Below are 21734 nucleotides of genomic sequence, written 5' to 3' on the forward strand. Positions count from 1 at the left end.
GTTGACTTTTCTCTATCTGGCCAGATCTTAGGCGGCAAACATTTGTAAACATAACGTGACTCTTGGATTTTTGAAAATGTGTCCATCAGCAATCTTGTTGACCGAACCATTGTCAGATAAGCACAGAACAGCCACCTGCACACTGTGCTCCTCCCTCATGCTAATATAATGACATCAGCCTGTGGTTCTGGAAGGTTCCCGATGCCCTTGGGGCTGTGTGACTTACTGTGTACCTATCTTGTGCCAAGCCCTGGCCTGGTACTTGGGACTCAGGGTTTAATTTGGTGACTGCTTGTGATTCTTCGGTAAGAGCTGGGGTGACACTAGAGGGAACCAGGGTATCCATGCAGGATAAACCAGGGGGTCTAAAAGGGGCAAGGGATGGACTTGGAGAACCAGGGGGCCACAGAGGATGGCCGTGTGGATGCCCTCAGCAGCCAGCACAGAGGCCACCTTGAAAAAGGCTGGTGTTGCACAGAGAAGCTGGCCAATACCCAGGACGGTGACGTCAAGAAGAGAGACCGGCTGGGAATGCTGACTGTGCCAGAAGGCTCTGCGCTTGGCTGAGCGAAGAGTCAGGGTCTCCAAAAGGTACCTGGGCCCTCTGCAGTGCTAGCTGCTTTCCTCCGTGGAGGCTTTGACAGGGACAGGCAGGCTGGTTCAGACGCTGTCACAGGGATCCAAGTGTCAGGACGGCCCCTGTAGAACTGGGGAGTGGAGTGTGGTCACTGTGGAAACGGCCCCAGTATTCTTTTGTGCGTGAAATTCAGTAGGGAAATGTCGGCCTTCCCCGCGGGCCAAGGCTGCCAGTGCTCAGACCACACTCCTCAACACAGTGCCCGGGCTTCTCAAGTGCCACTGGACCACCTGGAAATGCGTGGGACTCAGTGTCTCCCATGCTGCATCTGCACCGGTCACAGGGGCTCAGGAGCTCGTGCCACAATCACGCCAGCCTGGTCTCCTGTGCCAGTGGCCACCTGGCAGCCCGTCCTGTGGCAATAGCTTCAGGAGAAAGGGTCTTCCCTGAAGAAATGGAGGTGCGTTTTGGAGCTGTCCTGTTCAACATTCATGGCTGACTGGCGAGGGAGTGTGAGATCTCGCCATTGTGGAGGCAGCCCATTGTCCATCGAATGACGAATGGACAAACTTAACATGGTCCAGCTGTGCCATGGAATGTTCTGTAGCCACAGAAGGGGATAAAGTAGTGACGTCCACTATTACATAGGTGAGCCTTGAACATGATTCTGCATGAAAGAGCTCAGTCACAAAAGGCCGCCTACTTCATGATGTCATTTATGTGAAATGTCTACAGCAGGCAAATCCCCAGAGACACAAGGCAGATTAGTGGCTGCCTGGGGCTGGGTGGAGAATGGGAAGTGTCTGTTCGCGGTTTCTTTTAGGGATGATGAGAATGTTCTGGAATGGGGTGGTGGTGGTGGTGACGGTTGCACAGTTCTGTGGGTGTACTAAAAGCCGCTAAATCGTGTTCTGTGCTATGTGACTTTCATCTCAGTTGGCAAAAAAGGTGAAAAGGACAAAAGAAAGTCACCCAATTTTACAGGTGAGGCAGTGGAGGCTCAGCTTTGGGGGATTAAGTCAGTGCCCTTGTGAGCAGGGGATGGAGCTGTCACCCATATGCTCTTCTGCCTCCTGGAATTGCTTCCTTTGCCTGCAATTCCAGCACTTGGGAGGTTGAGGCAGGAGGATTGCCAGTTTAAGGCCAGCCTGGGCTACAGAGTGAGACCCTATCTCAAAAAAGAAACAAACAAAACCATAAGCGTTGTGGGTGTCCTGGACTGCAGAGTGTGAGTCCTGCTTGGGCTGCAGTGGCGGGTGGTTCTCAGCTCCCCGTGGACACGTGGGCTTCCCATCAGCCCAAGTGCCACAGAGACTCCCCATCTGCCCCTCACCTTGATGCAAGGGAGAGAGCTGGCACTCAAGGCCTGTGCCACCTACAGATAGAGGTGGAGGGGATGAGGGATAGAGGTGGGGGTGGGGTGCACAGGATGATGGTGTCTTGGCCTTGGCTTCTGGTGTTAACTTACATGCTCTGCAGAACTGTTGGAGACCTGAGAAATCCTAGAGCTACCAACCCAAAGCCTGCGAGAACGTGAGTTTTAGCAAAGTGGTTGATACAAGATGAGTGACTCCAGACCAGTGGCGTCCTCTGTACCAGCCACCACCAGGCAGGAACTGTCACGAGAGCCCATCCATCAGGACCGTTAAATGTGAAACACGCGTGAATTAGGCTGAATAAAGATATTTCCTTCCTTCCTTCCTTCCTTCCTTTTTTGTTTGAGACAGGGTCTTGTTATGTAGCCCAGACTGGCCTCAAACTCAGTGTCCTGCTGCCCCAGTCTCTCCAGTGCTGGGATTACAGGCATTGCCACCATACGCTTGGCAAGATAGGTGATATCCTAAATGAAGCACAGAACTTGTGGGCAAAACAAAAGCGGTCCTGATGAGATGGGATAAGATATGTCTGCCTGAGAGGCTAGCCCCCAGGGGCATCGGGCAGCGTCTGGAGGTGGTTTTGGTTGCTGGAATTTAGGGGTGCTCCTGGCATCTAGTGGGGGGTGGAGACCAGAGATGCTGCTTAACACTGAATGATGCACAGAATGGTCCCCCACCTCTAGGAACTGACTGGTCCCAAATAACAGACACACATGCACGCACACCACATAAAAATCTCAAGAACATCAAATTCTCTTTGAGTGGGGCCGTGGAAGACAGAGGAACTTAGCGTATTGAATTGTGGTGCCCATGACGAAAACAGAAGTAGTGAAACAAAACTGAGATATAGACCAGTGGAACCAACTAGTGGCCAAAGTCATTTTGGCAGAAGTGAGTGTATAAAATAGAAGGAGCAACACACAGCAAGCCGGGAATGTCGGAGACCATGGCCTGACTGCAGGGCCATAGCTGACTGTCCCTGGTGGACCTAGAGCCACATTCCAGCCCGTTACAGACACTTTCTCTTTCCTCCTGTGCCCACCTGCACAGTGTGGCTCTCCCCTTCTAAGAACGACCTCGTTGTTGAGGGAGGAAGAGGAGACGAATTTGTCTCCCCTTGATTTGAGCCTTGATCGTGTGAAGGTGGTAGATTACAGCCAGAGAGGCCTGGGTTCAGATCCCAGCATGACCTCGGACTGCCTGCTCAGCCTCAGGAGAGTCACGTGGCTATTCTCTGCCTCCATTGCCCCTCTGTGAAGTAGTCACCCGAGCCTGAAGTGCTGTCATGGGGGTCAAAGGAGACAGGAAGGCCAAGGTCAATGGGCATGAGCTTCCTTCCTGCCTTCAGCCCGGGGTGCTCTCAGTAATAGTGTCGCCGTGGGGACACTGGTGGCCCTCACAACTTCTCAGAGACGTGATTTGGGGTGTCTCACGTGAGCACCGCGTTCTCTTTGCTTCGGCCACAGACGATGTCCGGTTGTTCGCCTTTGTCCGCTTCACTACCGGGGACGCCATGAGCAAGAGGTCCAAATTCGCCCTCATCACATGGATCGGGGAGAATGTCAGCGGGCTGCAGCGCGCCAAAACTGGCACGGACAAGACGCTGGTGAAGGAGGTGGTACAGGTAAGCAATTCTCCTGGGCTCCTGTAGGGGCTGGGGGGGGTCGCACCTTCCCACGGGCCCACCCAGCAGCGGCAGAGGGTCCTGGCTTGGACGCCTGGCTCTGACTTCATGGTGACTTGGAAGATGCTGCATCTCTGGACCAGTAGAGCCATCGGTGAAATGTTACTGACGTCATTTAAGATCGGGGCTGGTGCTGGGTATCTGGGTCTGCCATCTTGGCTACCATGCCACAGAAATATGGTGCTGGCCATGTACCCTGTGGGTGGCTGGCTGCTTACAGAGAAGGGGGTTTGGAGGATGACCAAGATGGCAGCCACTGCCTAGTCACATCACGGACAAGTCCCAAGGGTACAGTTCTGTGCCTTAAACGTTTTTTATTCTGGCCACTACTAGAAACTGCTTTGGGGTTAGGGGATGGGACCACCTTGAGAAAAGAAAACATGAATCCCAGAAAGGTCACCCAGGGGTAGCTAGATGAGGGCTTCCTGCGCCCTTATTTTTGGTGGTGCTGGGATGGACCCCAGGGCCTTTCACACACTAGGTGAGTGCTCTGCCACAGACCTGCAGTACTAACTCTCAGCCCAGACAGCCATTTCTCAAAACCCGTGAGCCAGAGACTCTTTCCTACTTTCAATTCATTTAAACTGTTGTTCAAATGACCAGAAATCTGGAGTGACCCATCCCTTCAGCTGCCTGTGTGTCACAGGGAGCAGGGGACACCATTGCCTTCCCCACCACATGTTGTCTTAGAGATGGAAAGCTATTTAACTGGTGCAAAAGAAAATCCTAGGCTAGAGGCTCAAGTGGCAGAAGAAAGGCTACAGTGAATCCTGAGGTCCCTGTCACACAGTGTGTGGTGCCCTTCCTGCCAGCTCCTCTGGCTGTGTGCACCGGGTACTTTTATGCAGAGCCGCAGCACAGCCTGCAGGGCACTGTTGGCTGCAGCTTTTTTTCCAGGTCCATGTAATTTCCATCAGTTGTGGGGTCGCATCGCCTGTGACAATTAGTGCTTTTCTGGTAGCAGTGTGTACTGAATATTCCCTGCTCCTGGCCCCTGAGCTGCTTCCAGTCATTATTATTTTTTTCTTTTTTTTTAATCCCAGTCATTCTTTTTCTAAGTACTGCTGTGGCAGCATTGTGCGGGGCACAGCCCCCTCCACCTTGTGTTGACAATTGAAGAATGTGTTACGAGGTAACAGGTGTGATAGCCATCTTTAAAAGGGGTGGAGCGCTCTGCCTGACCCTGTCACTGGTTCCAGGTCCTGGACAGTGGTCCTGTAGACTACTTTTTTCCAGGCCAGGTGGGTTTTAATGGTTAACTAGCTTCAGGAGTCTCTTGAGTGGCAACAGAACAGAAAACGTGACAGCGTCCCGGGTCCCAGCCAGAGGGCTTCAGGCCCTCCCCTCTGCACTCAGATGGGGACCAGTGTGGGGGTGCCTGCCAGGAGATGATCAGGGGGTACCAGCTTTCCAGTCCTGCAGTTCCTTTTCTTTCTATTTAAAAAAATTGTGATAAAGTACAATTACATGTAGTTTGCCATTTTAAACTGGTTTCAAGAGTGTGATTCAGTGGTGCTAAGCATATTCCTGTGTCGTGCAGCCATCGGTCACCACTGTCTGGTTCCAGAACTCTCTCTCCCCCTCCGGGGGGAACTTCATACCCAGGAAGCAGACATGCAGCTTCTTTTGGGTCTAGAACTCACTTCATTTGGTTCAGTAGGCCAAAGACTAGGTGATTCGGGGAAATGAATTCTCTGGTGTGGACTCTGAGGTGGGAATAATAGTCATAATTCATTTATTTGTAAAGTTAAATGAGTCAAAAACAAAGGTCACTGCCTGGCTCTTGGGTGTGGGAGGCACGGAAGTGGGGTGGGCATTGGCTTCAGGTGTGGCTGGATCCAGGGCTCAAGCAGTGTTGCCATCTCTTGTCTCTGGGCTTTGCCGGGCAGGAGAAACATCCAGGCTGTGGTGGTGCCTCCCTCAGCACTGTCAGTCCCCAGGAAGACCCCACCAGTCCAGTGTGGGTCACTTGGGGCGAGGGGGAGGCAGGGCTTCGTGATTGGTGTCTCGAGTGTGATCCCCGTTGTTCAAAGGAGAGAGGTGGATGGAGAAGTCAGGTGTCTGCTCAGGTGGGAGCCAGGACACCACCCTGAACCACAGGGCAGTGTCACAGTTCACCTCTGTCATTTACCTTGACCTCTTCTACTTTTAAAATACTAATTGCCTGATGTTGAGCGTGCTGGCCATGCCTGTAATCCCAGCTCCTCTGGAGGCTGAGGCAGGAAGATCACAGGTTCAGTGCCTGCCTGGGCTACATAGTGAGACCCTGTCTACACACACACACACACACACACACACACACACACACACACACGCACGCGCGCACACACCCGCACACACCCGCACACGCACACACACACGCACACCCGCGCACACACACGCACACACCTGCGCACACACCCGCACACACGCACAGGGTTAATGACCTGAAGCGGTGAGGGGCCTTGCGTTGGTCCTGCAGTTTCAAGTGCAACGTTTAGGGGTCCCCTCCCTGGCTGCTATGTTCTTTCCCCAGTTGCTGGACTCATGGCACCACTGGCATTTGTCCCCTTCCCTCATGGGGACTCAGGCCTGATCTGTGAATGGGCCTTTCTGGATTCAGTGCCTTGGGGACGGGTCACATTCCCCACTGCCTTTTGCCACAGCTTCCACGTGAAGAATAAATGCCCTGAATTTAGCTTCCGTTCTTAATCTGGGCTTTTTAAGTGGGGTAAATGCTTATAAAGGCATTATTCCTTTAAAAGAACCTTATTTGATGTGGCCCAGGAGGTGCAGTGGTCTGGAGTTTAGAATTGCCAGCCAGATGGCTTGGGCTCACATTTTGCTTCCATTGCTTACTGTGTGGCCTTGGATCCATTGCTCACCCTCTTGGGCCTCAGTCACCGGGTCCGGAAACAGGGGAACATGGTGTCTGCCTCTTAGGGTTGGTGCGATCCTCCCCTCTCCTCTCCTGGTGGGGGGCCTTGAGCCACGTGGACGTGAGTGTTCTCATTGCTCCTCAGGTTGCCTGGGTGTCTTGAGAATGGTTGGGGCCAGAGTTACGGCCGGTAGCAGCCCAGGAAGGACCTGGCCTTGCCCAGTCATATGCTGGTCTGCCATGAGGGTGCCTTGGTGTTCAGGGAAACTGAGGAGTGGTAGGGCTTGCTCCAAATCCATAGCCAGCGAGTGGCAGGGCTGAGCTGAGGATTAGGCGTCAGGAGGTTGGTTCACTGTGGTTGCTCACAGCCAGCTAGGAGCTGAGCGGGTCTGGATCTGGGAAAGCCCACAAAAGCAAACGCTCCCCATCCCCAGGCCACGGGATGAGTGTGACCCTGACTCCGAGCACAGAAAATGGGGGTGCTGAGCAAGCAGCACCAGGGCTGCCAGGAACAAACACCAGTCCATTGTTCTGGTGCCTCTGCTGGCTTTTGGGGACAGTGCGGTGGCCAGTGCCGGGCTCAGGCCACCTTGTGTTAGAGCCAGACTTGGTCACCCATCATCAGACCTGTCTTGCAAAATAGCTTAATTCATGTGTTTTATTTTATCTGTCTGTCTGTCTATCCATCCATCCATCTTCCTATCCTTTATCTACCTATTACTTATTTTTGCAGGGCTGGAGACGGAGCCCAGGGCCTCGTGCATGCTAGGCCAGCCATGCCGGGGAACCCTCTGCTGCTGGGCCTCACCCTGGTTTCCACTGTCTCTGTTTAAACATAGGTGACGTTCACACAGCCTGGGTTCTAGAAAGCACAGCTCAGTGCTCAGCATGGAGAAAAGCAGGGTCCAGGGAGCGTGTGACCATGCCAGGTGGCATCTGTTCTGCCACCTGCATTCCGGGACCGCACGTCGAGGCGCCCCAGCTTTCCCCTGGGGACTCTTGCGTGGTAATGATAGTATCAGTACCAGTATTTTCATTGTGCCCCTACTATGTATGTGCCTGACGCTCTGTTCAGGACTTTCCAGAATTCAGTCACATGTTCTCAGGACCGGGCCTGTCTTTCCCCACCGTACAGCTAAGGAGGCTGAGCTTCGCCTGCAGCCCAGTCTGTCTGGCTCTGAGCCCAGTGCTGGCCCCTTCCCCACAGTCCCCAGAGCCCTCTCGTACCAGGAAAGGCACTCTCAGATGACAGTGGGTTTCGGAAGCTCTGCTTTTGTATATGCATGTTGCACACGGCACATGAGAGGCTCTGAGGAGTCCTGTAACCTTTTACATTTGGTTGATTGGGTTTCTTGGTGGATTTGAACTCAGGACCTCACTTGCTAGGCAGGCGCTTTACCACTTGAGGCACTCTGCCAGCCCTTTTTTGTGTTGGGTATTTTGGAGATAGGGTCTCAAAAACTATGCCTGGGCTGGCTTTGAACCATGATCCTCCTAATCTCTGCCTCCTGAGAGCTAGGATTACAGGCGTGAGTCATTGGTGCCTGGCTATTGATTGATTGAGATGGGGTCTTGTGATGTAACCCAGGCTGGATCAAACTCTTTTTTAAAATTTTAAATCCTTTTTATATTTTGTGAAAGAATTCTATTTTTTTTTTACCTTATTGTACATTATTCATTTATTTATTTTGGCATTGCTGGGGCCTCAGCTCAAGGCCTCCCTAACTTTCCAGGCAAGTGCTTTACCACTTGAGCCATGGCCCAAGTCCTGGCTTAAACTCTTTTTTTTTTTTGGTGGGACTGGGGTTTGAACTCAGGGCTTCAAACTTGCAAAGCAGGCGCTACACTGCTTGAGTCATACCTTCAGTCCATTTTGCACTGGTTATTTTGGAGATGGGGTCTTGTGAACTATTTGCCCAGGGTTGGCCTCAAACCTTGATCCTCCTGACCTCAGTTTCCCAAGAAGCTAGGATTATAGGAGTGAGCTACTGTGCCCAGCTCAAATTCTTGATCCTCGTAACCTCATTAATTCTGGAATTAGGAAAGTGTGCCAGGATACCCAGTAAACTCTAAAAACAAACACACCTGGAAACAACATAGCTGCTAAGTGTCTACTCTTCTGATATAGCTCTGTTAGCTTGTAGCATTAGGACTCGTGTGTGAGTTATCTTATCTTTAGTAACTGTGTTCTTACTTATGAAAAAGAGGATATAAAAGTTCAGAATTATTAGAGGGATTAAAGAAAAGTAGCAGATATAAAAAGGGTTTCTCCCTTTGGCACCTGGCGAACTCCTATTCATCCATTAAAACCCTGATCCCATTCTCCTGCCTGCCACAGTCAGAATTAACTGCTCCTAGATCTGTTTCTGCTATGCCCAAGTAGAAAGTCATTTCCTTGGGGCTCCTTTATTACGTGGCACTCTTAGTGCCTTGAAGTCCTGGTTTTTGGGCACATAGGAGCCAGATCTGCCTGCCTAGCCTTAGTGTGTGTTTCTGGGACAGTGCTTGGAGACGATGGCCACTGTTCTCTGGGCTGAATGAAGCTCTGGTAGAGGAAGCCAGTTCCACCCAGGGGTGAGGCCGGTGGGGAGGCCCAGGGAATCCAGAAACCCCACGCCCTCTGCAGAGCAAGGTTGGCAGGGCACCAGCTTCGAGTGCCCAAGGCCCAGTGGCCTCTTCGTTGCTCTCCGAGGCTGGGCTCCGAACTGGCACCGGGAGCCCTGCCCTGCATGCTCCCAGATTCCGAGGCTTTTTGTTCCCAGGCTAGGCCCCGCCCCACTGTGGCTAATGTTGGGCATTTCGAAACACAAAACGTCCGAATGCAAAGTTGAATCTCCAGCAGCCCAGGCATGGTGGTGCCAGGCCTAGTGCACTGAGGACCAGGTACTGAAATCACCCCCGTGTCTAGATGGGGAAACTGACGGTCAGGGGGACAATGCTTGAGCCAAGGTGAATAGTGAGGCAGAAGCAGATGGTGGGGGTTGGAGACCACTTTGAAGTTGGGCTTTACCTGGCGGTCAGGCAGTTGGGGACTCCCAGCAAGGCTCTGAACTGGAGAGTGAGGAGCCTGCTTTTGCTCCCAGAGACCCCTGCACTGTGGGGCTGCACAGCAGGTAAACAGAGGCACTTTTCTGCCCAACAGGCCGGATCTGCCATCTCTCACTCACAGAACTCCAGATTGGCTCCAGCCTGGGAGCAGTCCTGCACTGTCACCATGCAGCAGCTGGCCTCCGGAGCCCAGTGCAGATGTCTGACCTGGTAGAGGGGAACCCACCTGCTGTGCAGGGAGGACACTGGGCATGCAGGCATAGCAGCAGCCTTGAGAGTCCTGTGGCGTTCAGCAGGGCCACTGTTCACTGTGCCACATCTTGTAGCTCCATGTGGCTTTTCCTCCTTCCTCTCCTCCCTCATGTGCTCTGTCCCCTAGTCCTTATTTGTCCAGGATATCCTCAAGAGTGAGCCCCAAGCCCTGTTTCCTGAGGCCTTGTGGTTTTTAACAAGTGCTCAGACATGATGGTCGGCCGCAGCCCCCATGGGTTTGTGCTCATGGCCGAGGGGCCCTGGTCACAGCCACAGCCACAGCCACAGCCACAGCCACAGCCACAGCAGGCTGTGATGCAGCCCTTGTCAGGGCAGAGGCAGCTCGCAGCCCTCACCTCGTGCTGCACAGCGCCTGACGTCCGGTAATCTCAGAGGCCCTGCACTGCTTTGTGACTGAATGTGGTACGTGTGTGCATGTGCGTGTGTTCCTTATCCTGGGGCTGTCACCGGCTCTTCCTGTCTCTGAGCCTCTCATTCCTCATCTGAATAATAGGACGTTAATCTAACCCACGGGTTTCTGGGAAGTCAGTAAGGTCCTGTACATGAGAAGTGTCGGGCATACAGAAAGGTGCTATTTACTTATTTATTCAGTTTTTGTTGAAATATGGACACAGTTTGGTATTTACTGACAATCTCTTAAGATATGTGTTGTAACTTTAAAAAATTTTCTGTTGAATTACTTCTTTGGGAAAAATTTGCAAACGGTTGTGGCTGGGAACAAGAAGTGCCAGGCACAGTTTTGACAGGGTAGAAGTTGAAGACCAAACCTGGACTTAATCACTATCTTATCAGCTAATCAGTGGGCAGGGACTCTTTGGACCTCTGGGTTAAGAAGGATTCAGAGGGTAAAACTGACCTCCTTAGGAAAAGTGCCATGATTGATTGGTGACGTCTGCCATGGACCCAGGAGGAGCAAGTGGAAGGTTTCCCATTTTTGTCATCCCTGATGTAGATGAAGCAGTCGCTGGAGGTCAGGCCAGGTGGAGTCAGGGCTTCTGTGGATGTCTGTGGTCAGGACGCAGAGAGTGGGCTCTACACTGTTGCCTGGATGCAGGGGTCAGGTTTCCAGTCATCGATCTGCTCCTGTTTAGTTTGGGCTGGTACCTACTCATGGCAGGCTCTGAGGCCACTATGCCTGCTGGTCACCTGTGTTTGTTAGATAATCACCCGTGCCCACCTGAAATGTGGCCATGTGTGTGCCTGTGTTTTGTCCTTCCTTCTCTCCCTAGTGATTCAGAGTCCCGTCACTTCTAAGCTGTAAGGGTGGCACAGGTGTCTTTGTTCCCAAATCTGTCAAATGCTCAGCCATACCATTCTGATGTTTGTTTTTCTCTTCTTCTCTAATGACTCACACATGTTCCAAGAAGCTGCTCTTTTTGGGTAAATTATACCTTGCCAGTGTGGCGCTTAAAAGCTTGGTCTCCCGCACCGTAGAAAGGCGTAGGAGGGCGGCACCGGGCCAGGGAGGCTGGCAGTGGTGGCCGCTTTGCTGCTGGGTGCTCTCACTAGCCTCATGCTCCTGGGAGGTGCCCAGGGTACTGGATACCGGGATACTGGGTACTGGCTGCTTTTTTTCAGTGTTCCAGGACCTTTGGTTTATAATTCAGCTCCACCCACTTTTGGGAAAGGCACACTACTGTGGCCAGCATCGGGCTTGTCTTCCCCGCCCCCTGCACTTTGCAGGGCTTTGAGGTGGGCCTGACACCAGCACATGACCTTCATCTCAGGACCAGGCTGTGAGCCCACAGCTGACCGTTCTGACCCACTTTTCCCCACTGCGCCGGGAGTCTGGTGTCTACAGTGGAACACTGTCCCTTGACCATGTGCTCCAGGGCCTTCAGGTGGGTTCCCAGATGGCTGGTGAGGAAAGTCAAGGGACACCCTTTTGTCCCCTCTCTCCTTTCACAGAGATGGAAACCAGGACCCAGAGTGCATCCTTCAGGGCGTTTCAGAAGCTGCCTCTTTTTCTGCTCCCAGGCCCTCAAAGATGCAGGGTGCCAGGATTTTGACTTCCTAGGGTGTAGGGAAGTGTGTGGTCCTCTCCCCCAACCTGCTTTACAAATGCATGCATTCTGGCCATCTCAAATGTCTGCACCCACACTCTTCACACTGGTTAGAGACACCCCATAGTTCAAATGGTCTAGCCCCAGGCCCAGCTTTGGGCTTTGCAGCTGGAGGTGCCGTCTTCTCTACAAAAATGAATGATGGGGGCCGGATGTGATGGTGCATGCCTGTAATCCTACCTTACAGAGAGCCATAAGTAGAAGGATCACTGTCTGAGGCCAGCCAGGCAAAAGCCAAGACCCTATCCAAAAAATAAGCAAGAAGGGCTGGGGGCATGGCTCAAGTGGTAGAGCACCTGCCTAGCAAGATTGAGGTCCTGAGTTTAAACTACAGCGCTGCAAAAACAAGTTGGGGATGAATGGTGGAAAGAGGAAGCAAGTGTAGCCCAGAGAACTTATCTGTCTGGGACTTGCCTGCAGTCTTGAGAATGGAGGGGAGAGCACAGTCCTTTATAATCTTCGCAAATAAGCATTGAGTACTTACTCTGTACTGGCACATCCAGCAGTGGCCCTTTGCACGCTCCCCAAGCCCTTGCCACAGCCCTAGGACCTAGGGCCCGTTCGCAAATGAGGACACAGACTCAGGGACTCTGGTCACCTCCAGGGAGGGTGTTGGAAGTGAATAGGCAGAACTTTGTCCCAAAGTCACTCCCAGCGTGTTTTGGATTAATGCTAGTCTTTAAACCCAGGCAGTTGGGAGCTGTTTACAAACGAAAGGGATGATTTAAAACCAGGGCGGTCATATGCGGACTTTAGATGTAGGGCAAATGCAGCAATGTGGTTGGACTTGGATCACATGATAAGGGGAGAACACATTTTGGTGATATAGGAGTAGGTAGAAAACCCAAAACATGAAAGCGTTTGATGTCCCCACTCCAGAGGAACTAATACAGAAACCTTAAAGCAACAGAGGTTATCATGAGAAGGGGATCAGGAACCAGGGTAAAGATCAGTTAGAGATGAATCAACATGGGTCATAACACGTGTACACGAAAGCAATGCTAGGAATATCTCTGTATAGCTATCCTCAACTCAGCTAGCAAAAACACTTTGTCTTCCTTATTAGGTTTGTCTCTTTTCTTCAACAAAACTAGTGATAAAGGCAGAACAGGACCTGCCTGGAACTGAGGGGGGAAGGGGGGAGAAACAACACAAATAATGTATGCACATGTGAATAAAAAAAATAATAATTAAAATAAATAAATAAGTAAAACCAGGGGTGGGAAAATAAGTAAAAAGACCCTTGGCACAACCCAACCCAGGCCTTCACCTGAGTCCCCTCCCTGGGAAGGCAGACCGATGTCTGCTTGGGATCTTTGTGGCACAAACAGAAAAGTCAGAGAGACAAAGCTTGAGCTCAGCTTGGTGGTCATCGCATGTTTCCAAGCCCTTCTGTTGGAGGCCATCAGCTTCGAGGAGTTGGATGTCGCTGGAGGGGCCTCTCCTTATGAAAAGCCCCTCTTGGCAAAAAAGGGAAAGTGTCCAGAAACCTTTAGAGAGGGGCACAGTGTTCCTGGACAAAATGAGGAAAACCTTTCTAGAGTCACAGGTGACAATGACGGTGTCCCCTGACTGGCACTTTGTGCTTTGAACCCTGATGGATTGGGGCCACTAATGTGAGGCGCCAGGGAACAGACAGTCTAGAGCACCCTGAGGCAGGATGTGGGTGAGAGGGGACAGGCTTGGCACCAGGTACTTGCCCCCAGGCCACTTTGTGGTTGCTGTGTACTTGGATGAATTGCTTCTCCCGTCTGGGTCTCTTGCCTGTCCTCTGTCCTCTGGGGCTCCTGTTTCAGCTCCTCCCTCCCCCCTTCATTAGCAGAAGCATGTGTCTGATGTGGACAGCTTGCTGAGTTCAGGTACATTTCAAATTTCCCTCATGAGCACCGCGTAAAGACAGGGGACGTCCCAGCTCGTGAAGGTCCTGCCAGGCCCTCTGTGCTGGGCCCTTCTCCTTGCCTGCTCTTCTTTCAGGCTTGCACGTGTCCTTTCTAGATGTGGCCGGCACCTGGCCCCCGTGGCTGTTTGGTGGCACGTGGAGGCTCGGTGGCTGTGTGTGGGGAGGTGTGACCACCTTGGGAGGTGGCTGTGTTCGCATAGGTAACTTCGTGGTTTTCGTCCACGGTGCATATCAGTGTTTCCTCACAGCCTCCTTCTGGTCTCCACCTTGCTCCCTGGTCCGGCTCATCTGGCCAGCAATGTTGCTTGGTTTTTGCCTCTTTCTGCATACCGAGCCAGCGGTGGTGGCAATCCTTCCTCCTCCAGCCAAGCCCCAAAGCCTGACTGCTCAGCAGAATCGCTGGCGCGGTGCAGGCGGTGCAGGCGGTGCAGGCGGTGCAGGCGGGGGCAAGGGGTTGTTGTGAGATTTTTTTTGTCTTTGGTGGGATTGGGGTTTGAATTCAGGGCTTTGCACTTGCAAAGCAGGCGCTTTTCCTCTTGAGCCACACCTCCGGTCCATTTTGCTCTGGGCATTTTGGAGACGGGGGTCCCTTGAACTGTTTGACTAGGCTGACCTCAAACCGCGATCCTCCTGGTCTCAGCCTTCCACGTAGCTGGGGTTACAGGAGCCTGGCTTCAAGTTGATTTAGAGGTTGATGCTCAATGCAGGCATTTGGGGGACATTTTGTAGACTTCACACCCTGTATCAGAAGTGTCCATGACCTTTGTGGCCTTTGGGAGTGGCAAGTATCCTGTATAGGGGCTCCCAGGACCACCATGTGTTACCTGCCATCTTCACCTGCCTGTGTGTACCCTGGAGGAGCAGACCCCCAAAATAGGGTGAGGAACAGCCTTGGCATCTGGTCACCTGTGTTGCTCTGTGGCGCCCTGTGCATGGCTGGGGTGTCTGTGAAGTGTCAGGTGGTTGGATCCAGAGGAGGACACTTGTTTAGAGGGTGCTAGGAGTCACTTTGAGGCACAAAGGATGTGAAGAGGTGGCTCCTAAAGGGCATGGGGAGAGGTGAGTGGACACAGGTGGAAGGGGTGGGCTAGGGGCAACTGCTGTTTCACTGGCTGTGTGTGGCACCACTGTGAGCCTCAGTTTCCCATTCTTTGGCTGAGGAGTGAGGGAAGAGGACCTAAGGTCCTTCCGGCCAGCCCTGCCGTCTGTGCTGCTGTCAAGATAGGAGGAGCCAGCGGAATCCCGGCTCTCCAGCCACCCAAGAACACCTTCTCTGGGCTCAGCTTCAGGGCAGCGTGGGCTGCAGTGGGGACCAGATTCCGCCGCTTGTCAGCTGCAGGGCAGGGGCTCTTGCATGGTGAGGGGAGCAGAGCCAAATGCAGCAGCACCAGCTCCCCCAGCTGGTAGTGGGACACCGAAGGCCCATGTGAATAAGAATCCATCGATGCACCTGGAGGCAGGGCACCGGGCTTCTCCTGGAGAGAGAATTTGGGATCTGGTCTTGTGGGACCTTCAGCATCACCACAGCTACGTGTAGTGTTGGAAACGTTTAAATGCCTGTCTTGGTCGTCAGAAGAGAAAAACCTTCAGTAAAGACTGAGGTGGGACTGTTAATTTCATGCAATCTGATGTCCCCCTGAGAATGAGTGAAACCTTAAGGTCACAGAGGCCTCTGAGCGCAGTGGACTGTGCTAGGACATGTGATCTGCACCTTGTTTTCCCATAATAACAGAGTCCTGGGGGACTTGTCACAGGCCTCTGTAGGCAGTGACAATACAAACATGTCTTCTTCAAGCAAAATCATCTCCACTCTGTTCTGCTGGACAGAGAGAAGAGGACCTCTGTCAATGCAGAACAAGGTGTGCATGGTGTCCTGTGTGGCGTGTGTGACGTCCTGTGTGTCACGTCAGAGTGAACTTGCCTGCAACACTTTCAGAGATGGCTAGGTTGCTTTCCTACATTTCTTTGGATAACTTGGAGCCACTTATTTGCTAATCGTTTGGTTTTAAACATATCTCTGAAAAAGCATGGGGTTTGGGGTTGCTTTTATTTCATAGCTGGAGACAGATGTCTTAGACCTTATCATACTTATTTCTTCATTGACATCTAATAGCTAATCGACACACACATCAAGTGCCCTTATTTAGACAGCCATATGTAGCCATCACAAGGCAGGAGGACTTTGGACTTCCTTCTTAGGTTCTCACCCTGGCTTCCTACCTTGGGCGCACGCCACCCCTCCCCTGTGCTGCTGGGCTGGGTGCTGAACCGAGAAACTGTCAGTTCTCAATTCTGCTTTCTGGCTCTTAGGCTCCTGTGCTCCTTGTGTGTGGTTCACACGTCCTGCGGAAAGTAGGGGGGTCTCAGGGCTGTTTTGTGCGTCTGGGCAGGTCTCTCTCAGCTCAGCCCATGGGCTTACCTTAAGACATTAAGAAGCTGATATAAGGAAGGAGGATTCAGTGAGAAAAGGTGTGAGGCTGTGCCTGGTACACGTCAACTACTGCATAAATATTAACCTTCTCTCTCATTCAGGGTCACTGTTCTCAGCGGCTTGGCTTAGCAAACGCTTTCTCTCTGTGCTGTAAAACGTGACCTTGAGGCTTCTCCTGTCTTAGTCTTCTTGCTGGTTTGGCAACTCTTAGGTTTTGTTTTTTAACTGATGTGAAATTCACTTAATTTAAAATTAACCATTTACAAATGCACAATGACATTTAGTGCATTTAGTGTGGTGAAGCCACCAGCCCCATTTAGCTCCATCTCCCCAAAAGGAGATGCTGTGCACTACCACACCAGCTTCGGTATGGTTGCTCTTTTTTGTTTTGGCACGGTGGTACTGGGAATTGAGCTTGGTAGATGGTGACTCTTAGGTGCCAGACCTTGGCGTTGTGTGACATCGGGCAAGCATTGCAGTCCTCAGCCTTTCTTTCCTCATTTGTAAGCTGGAGATAATATTGATCACTTTAGGTGATATTTTAAAAAATAATACTGAGGAATAAGATTGATTGTCTTGTAGGATGTCTTATAAGAACAGGTTTAATTTGCACACCATGAAATTAACTTGTCCTTTTGTAAAGTTCAGTGATTTTTAGTAGATTTGCAGAGTTGTGCAACCTTCACTACCTCTAATTTTAGAACACTCTGTCATTTCCTGTTTCCCATCACTGGGTCCTGTAACCATGAATCTGCCTTCTGCCTCTGTCGATTTGCCTTTTTTGGACATTTCACGTAAGTGAAGTCAGACGATAGGCAGCCTTTCATGTCTGGCTTCTTTTGCTCAGCATATTTTCGGCTCATCCGTGTAGTAGTGTGTGTGTGTGAGAACCCCATTCTTTTTCATGACTGCATAATACTCCAGTGTTTGTTGCCCACTCATTTGTTAATGGACATTTGGGTTGTTGCCATATTTTTGGCAGTTATGAATGTTTGTGTGACTGTTTTCTTTTCCTTTTTTTTTGAGGTACCAGGGTTTGAGCTCAGGGCTTTGTGCTTGCTAGGCTGGCAGTCTACCACTCAAACCATGTCCCCAACCCTCATTTCTCTTGGGTAGATCTCTAGGAATACAGATGTGAGTCGCATTAAAGGGTTCGAGAATTACACTTGGTACTGTGGGTTGGTCTCAGAATCACACACAGGGGCGGGCACACTTAGTACCGAGCACTGGTGGATGTAGCTCAGTGGTAGAGCACTTGCCCAGCAAGACGGAGGCCCTGGGGTCCATCTGCAGTGCTTGGAAAAGGGAAAAAAAAACAGCCTTTGTTTGCATTATTTTGTTCTGGTCTTTCTTGTGCGTGTTTTCTAACCTTTAGACTTAATTGATTTCTTGGCAACTTTCTCTGTCATCTCTTGAAATTTCCTTTGTTTATTGAAGTCTTATGAGCCACATACAAAATAACTGTTTATTGTCCTGGCTCAGGATTGTCTGAAAAGACCAACTACCTTCTTCAAAGTAAGCATCTACTGAGTGCCTCGTGTGTGCCAGGTCAGTGGGTTACATGGGCAAAACCTGGCACCTCAAGAGGCAACCATGTCTGCATCCATTTTCCTCACCCTTATACCCCATAACCCTGTGTCCTGTTTGCTGAGTGAATGCAAACAAAACCCCTGCCTTCAAGTAACTGGGTGTGGCTGGAAATCCCAGTATATTCACTCCAGGGCTGAACCTTGGCTGGGACCAGAATCCCCGGTGGCTTTATGATGGGTGGTGGCTTCAGCCAGCTTGTGAGAGCCGATGTCATCTGTCTTCACCCCACGTGATGGCAGCTTGAAATCAGCTTCTGAGGATATTTATACCACGGGAATGGCAGCAGCTACAAACCAGGGGGAGCGTCCTTCCGTCCTCCCTCCCTCCCTTCTAGCCTTTCTTTTTTCTTTTTTGGTGTTAAACTCTTACCAGCGCCCCTACCTGCCTTCTCAACTTCTTCTGTAATTCCCCCACAAGGCGAGTGTTTGTAGATGAGGAAGTCGAAAAGACGAGTAACAGAGTTGAAAGGGACTTGCCCAAGGTAACACAGCCAGGAAATGACAGGGCCACAAGTGTGACTCTGGTCCACCTCCACAGTCATGGACGCCACTGTAACCCACTCTCCGATCTCAGTGTGCTATCTGACACGTGACTCTGCTGTCAAATCTTCATTTTGATGCTTCTTGCTTGTTTTTGGGTACCAAGACTTCCTGCTGTGTTGCCCCGGCAACGCTCAGATCTACCTCTTCCTCTTGAACTGAGCGCTGCCTTTCCATTCATCCTTGCAGAATTTCGCCAAGGAGTTTGTGATCAGCGATCGCAAGGAGCTGGAGGAAGACTTCATCAAGAACGAGCTGAAGAAGGCAGGGGGAGCCAATTATGACGCCCAGACGGAGTAGGCCCAGCACCCCGTCCCCCCCAAAGCCTTCTGCTGCTCCACGGAGGAGGGGACCTCCGGCCCCGCTACCAGCCCACAGCCCACCAGGGAGAGAAGCAAAGAGAGGCGACGCCCCTCCTGTGTCTGCAACCTGAGTCCCCTTCCCTGCCTCCTCCTGACCCGGCTGTGTCCTGCTTCATGACGCTCATGAGACTCTTTCTTGGTTCCTCTATTTCTTTTCTCACTCTTTTTCATTCTAAAGAAAAATCATTTTGATGCCACAGTCACACCTGCCATCAGATCTGAGGGGCCTCATTTCTCTTGCATTTGCTGTGGCCTGCCTGGTCTGAGCCCCTGCGGCCTGCCCTTGCTGCTAGGGCCTGGCCTGGGCACCATCCTGGTTTTCCTTGACCACCTCCTGCTTACTGCTAAGCCAGCTGCTGTGCCAGGAGCTGTGCCATCGGCTGCAGCCATCATGAGCACATACTTTCACCCCACTAGTCAGACCAGACCTTCTAGAATTTGATCCAGGGCCCCGCACCCCACCTCCATTCCAAGTTGCCTAAACTACCTGTCCTACAGAGTCAGCATTGCCCTGTGGTGGGAAGCTTAGGTCTGGTTTGGACTGAGTAGGAAGTGGTCAAAATTGCCTTAAAACTCACTGGCAGTGGCTTTTCTGGGTGATCCAAAGATAGCCTTTTGATTTACATCGCTGCCTAGCATTGAGAACAGTCTGGGTCATGGTGGGATGGGAAGAGTATTTCAGGGTTAACCTCAGAGACTCCCCATTTGACAAGACTGTGGGGAGAATGTGACTTTAGGGCCTGTGGAAACAGCAAGGCTAGCAGGGGCCAGAGGGCCTTCCCGGCCCTCTTGGGACCAGAAAGTGCGTGGCTTGAATCCTGGGTCCGCACTGCAGTCAGAAGGATTGCTTCGTTTTGTTTCTAAAGAAAGATGTGATTGGCTTGGTTCTTTGTGGGCACATTTTGTAAAATTCTTTTTCCTGATTTCCTTGCTCCTTTCATTTTGGGGAAGAAAACTGTACTGTACTGGGGTTGTAAAGCCCATCTCTGGCACTCAAACAGTTTACAGAAATAAATGTTTTTTTTCAAAAAGAGGCTGGATTTTCTGACTTGTCTTGCTGAGTTTCTTCACTATAAAAACAAAGGCAGTTGTCCTTGTATTCAGACTCAGTAGGTATTTAGGAAGCTATGAGGACCAGTACCTTTTTAAATTCCTAACAGCCATGAACAATAGCTCGTTCAACTTATGGAAACTGAGGTTCAGAGAGGTGAATTCCCCCTGAAGTCACGAGGGAGAATGTGGCAGAGCTGGGATTTGAACCCAGGTCTTCTGAGGCTCAGGCCTGCAGCTTGGGATGTGACATGGCAAACAGACAGCAAGCAGGTGACCAGCATCCTCCTGGCTTTTCAGGAAAGCCAAGAGGAAGTGTCTTCCTGGGGCTGGCTGACATCCTTTGTCCTTGGGCTGTGAAATTGTATTTCCAGGACCCATCCGTTTTGGGCTTGCTATCAGGCTGGAGGTGTTTCAGACACTGGCAGAGGGTGCTGGGAGAGGCAGAGCCAAAATCAGAGCAGAAGGAGCTCCTACGAGGAGCAGGCAAGGTCATGACGGCTCAGTGGCATGGGGTCCTGGGGGCCCCCGGGCACATCTGGGTTCTAATGGCTATGCATCTGCTCATAGCTACCAGGCTTCAGAGGTCAACCCCTCTGAATCTTGCTTTGCTCATCAGCAAAATGGGCAGCAGTACTGCCCACCGCTTAGGAGGCTTCACGAACACTATGGTGGTGGACCAGGCGTCTGGTACGGCGGGAGGCTCTGTGTTCTTACTCACCAGGACTTGTTAGCTCTGAGACTTGTTTTTCCCTGTCCCTGGGACAGAGGGAGCTAAATCAGTCACTGTCTTCCCAGAACAAGTGCTTTCTGTGGTCGGAGAACCTGGGATCTGGGAACATGCCATGTCTTCTTGTCCCTCATGCACTGCCACTGTCACCTCACTCTGGTGCCCCAGGCCTTTGATCTTCTGGGAAGCCAGCCCACAGTGGCTGCTCTCCTGGGCTCTCCTCCAGGCTCATAGCCCCCATCTCAGTCCCTACCCCAAATAATTAGGAACTGATGGTCTCTCAGACCCCTCCTGGGCCTCTATCTCATCCTTGGCTGTGAACAAGGATCAGTTTTGGAAGTACAGAGGCCTCCATCCCAGACCAGGCAAACCAGAGTCCCCGACTCTGACCAATCCCACTTTCTGCCACCTCTGTCCCTAGGGTTGTGGAAGGGGCAGTGTCCCTAGTAGGTTGGCATCTGTCTCTGGCCAGTTCCTCTTGTAAGTGGAATATGGAATGGTGAGTGCTGACAAATATTTCTGGAACACCTTCTGTGTGCCAGGCACTGGCCAAGGTAGGGGGTACAGCAGGAAGCCTGTGCCACCAGTGGGCACACAGGTACAGAGAAGTTCTTTTTTGGAAAAGCCTGGGTCCTAGGAGAGACCAAAAGGCCCAGCAGCTGGCCAGGCATCCAGGAGGACTTCTCTGGGGAGGTGGCACCCGAGCTGAGGACTCTGGGACAGGAATGACACTGGTGAAGGGGTGAAGGGACAGGGAGGTGACATGGCTGTGGTACAGTTTGCTGAGGGAGAGCCTGGGGGGCGGGCCTAGATGTGAAGCGGAGAACCTGGGCATGTCAGAGAACCCTAGTGAGGGCCTTGACTGATGGCCATTGCAAGTTCTGCAAAGGCAGACCCCCTCACTCAATGCCTCCAGGCCACCTGGTGATGCTGCCCAGGGCTGCCCTGCCTCTCCTGCCTGCCTCTGCCTCCTCAGGTTGGGTGGGGTCTGGGTGCTCTGACTTCGCTTACTCATTGGTCATTTGACAGCTGTCCAAGTCCCCATTGCTGGTGACGGATTACTCACTAAGATCCATGGGGTAGCAGCAAGTCTTTTATCTTGCCCTGGATAGGTGACAGGTGTTCAGGGAGGGCTCAGTGGGGCCTTTCTTGCGAATAGGGCTCTCAATTTTGTTGCAGACAGATCTGACTGGCCGTCTAGCTGGCCCTCTCTCATGACCGGTTGCTGCTGCTGGCAGAGTGTGGGAGCTCCAT

General features: G+C 51.8%; 1 protein-coding gene across 1 annotated transcript in view; it reads left to right on the top strand.

Annotated features, from left to right (window-relative positions):
* Positions 1 to 19733, top strand: part of Cotl1 (coactosin like F-actin binding protein 1) — a 38524-nt gene extending 18791 nt beyond the window's left edge. The window contains exons 3-4 of the mRNA XM_020158549.2: positions 3420 to 3577; positions 18528 to 19733. Coding sequence (XP_020014138.1) covers positions 3420 to 3577; positions 18528 to 18638 — 269 coding nt within the window. The 3' untranslated portion in view covers positions 18639 to 19733. The remainder of the gene's footprint in view (positions 1 to 3419; positions 3578 to 18527) is intronic.
* Positions 19734 to 21734: the final 2001 nt, after the last annotated feature.

The sequence above is a fragment of the Castor canadensis genome, chromosome 15 (genome assembly GCF_047511655.1).
Source record: "Castor canadensis chromosome 15, mCasCan1.hap1v2, whole genome shotgun sequence".
Taxonomy (NCBI): Eukaryota; Metazoa; Chordata; class Mammalia; order Rodentia; family Castoridae; genus Castor; species Castor canadensis.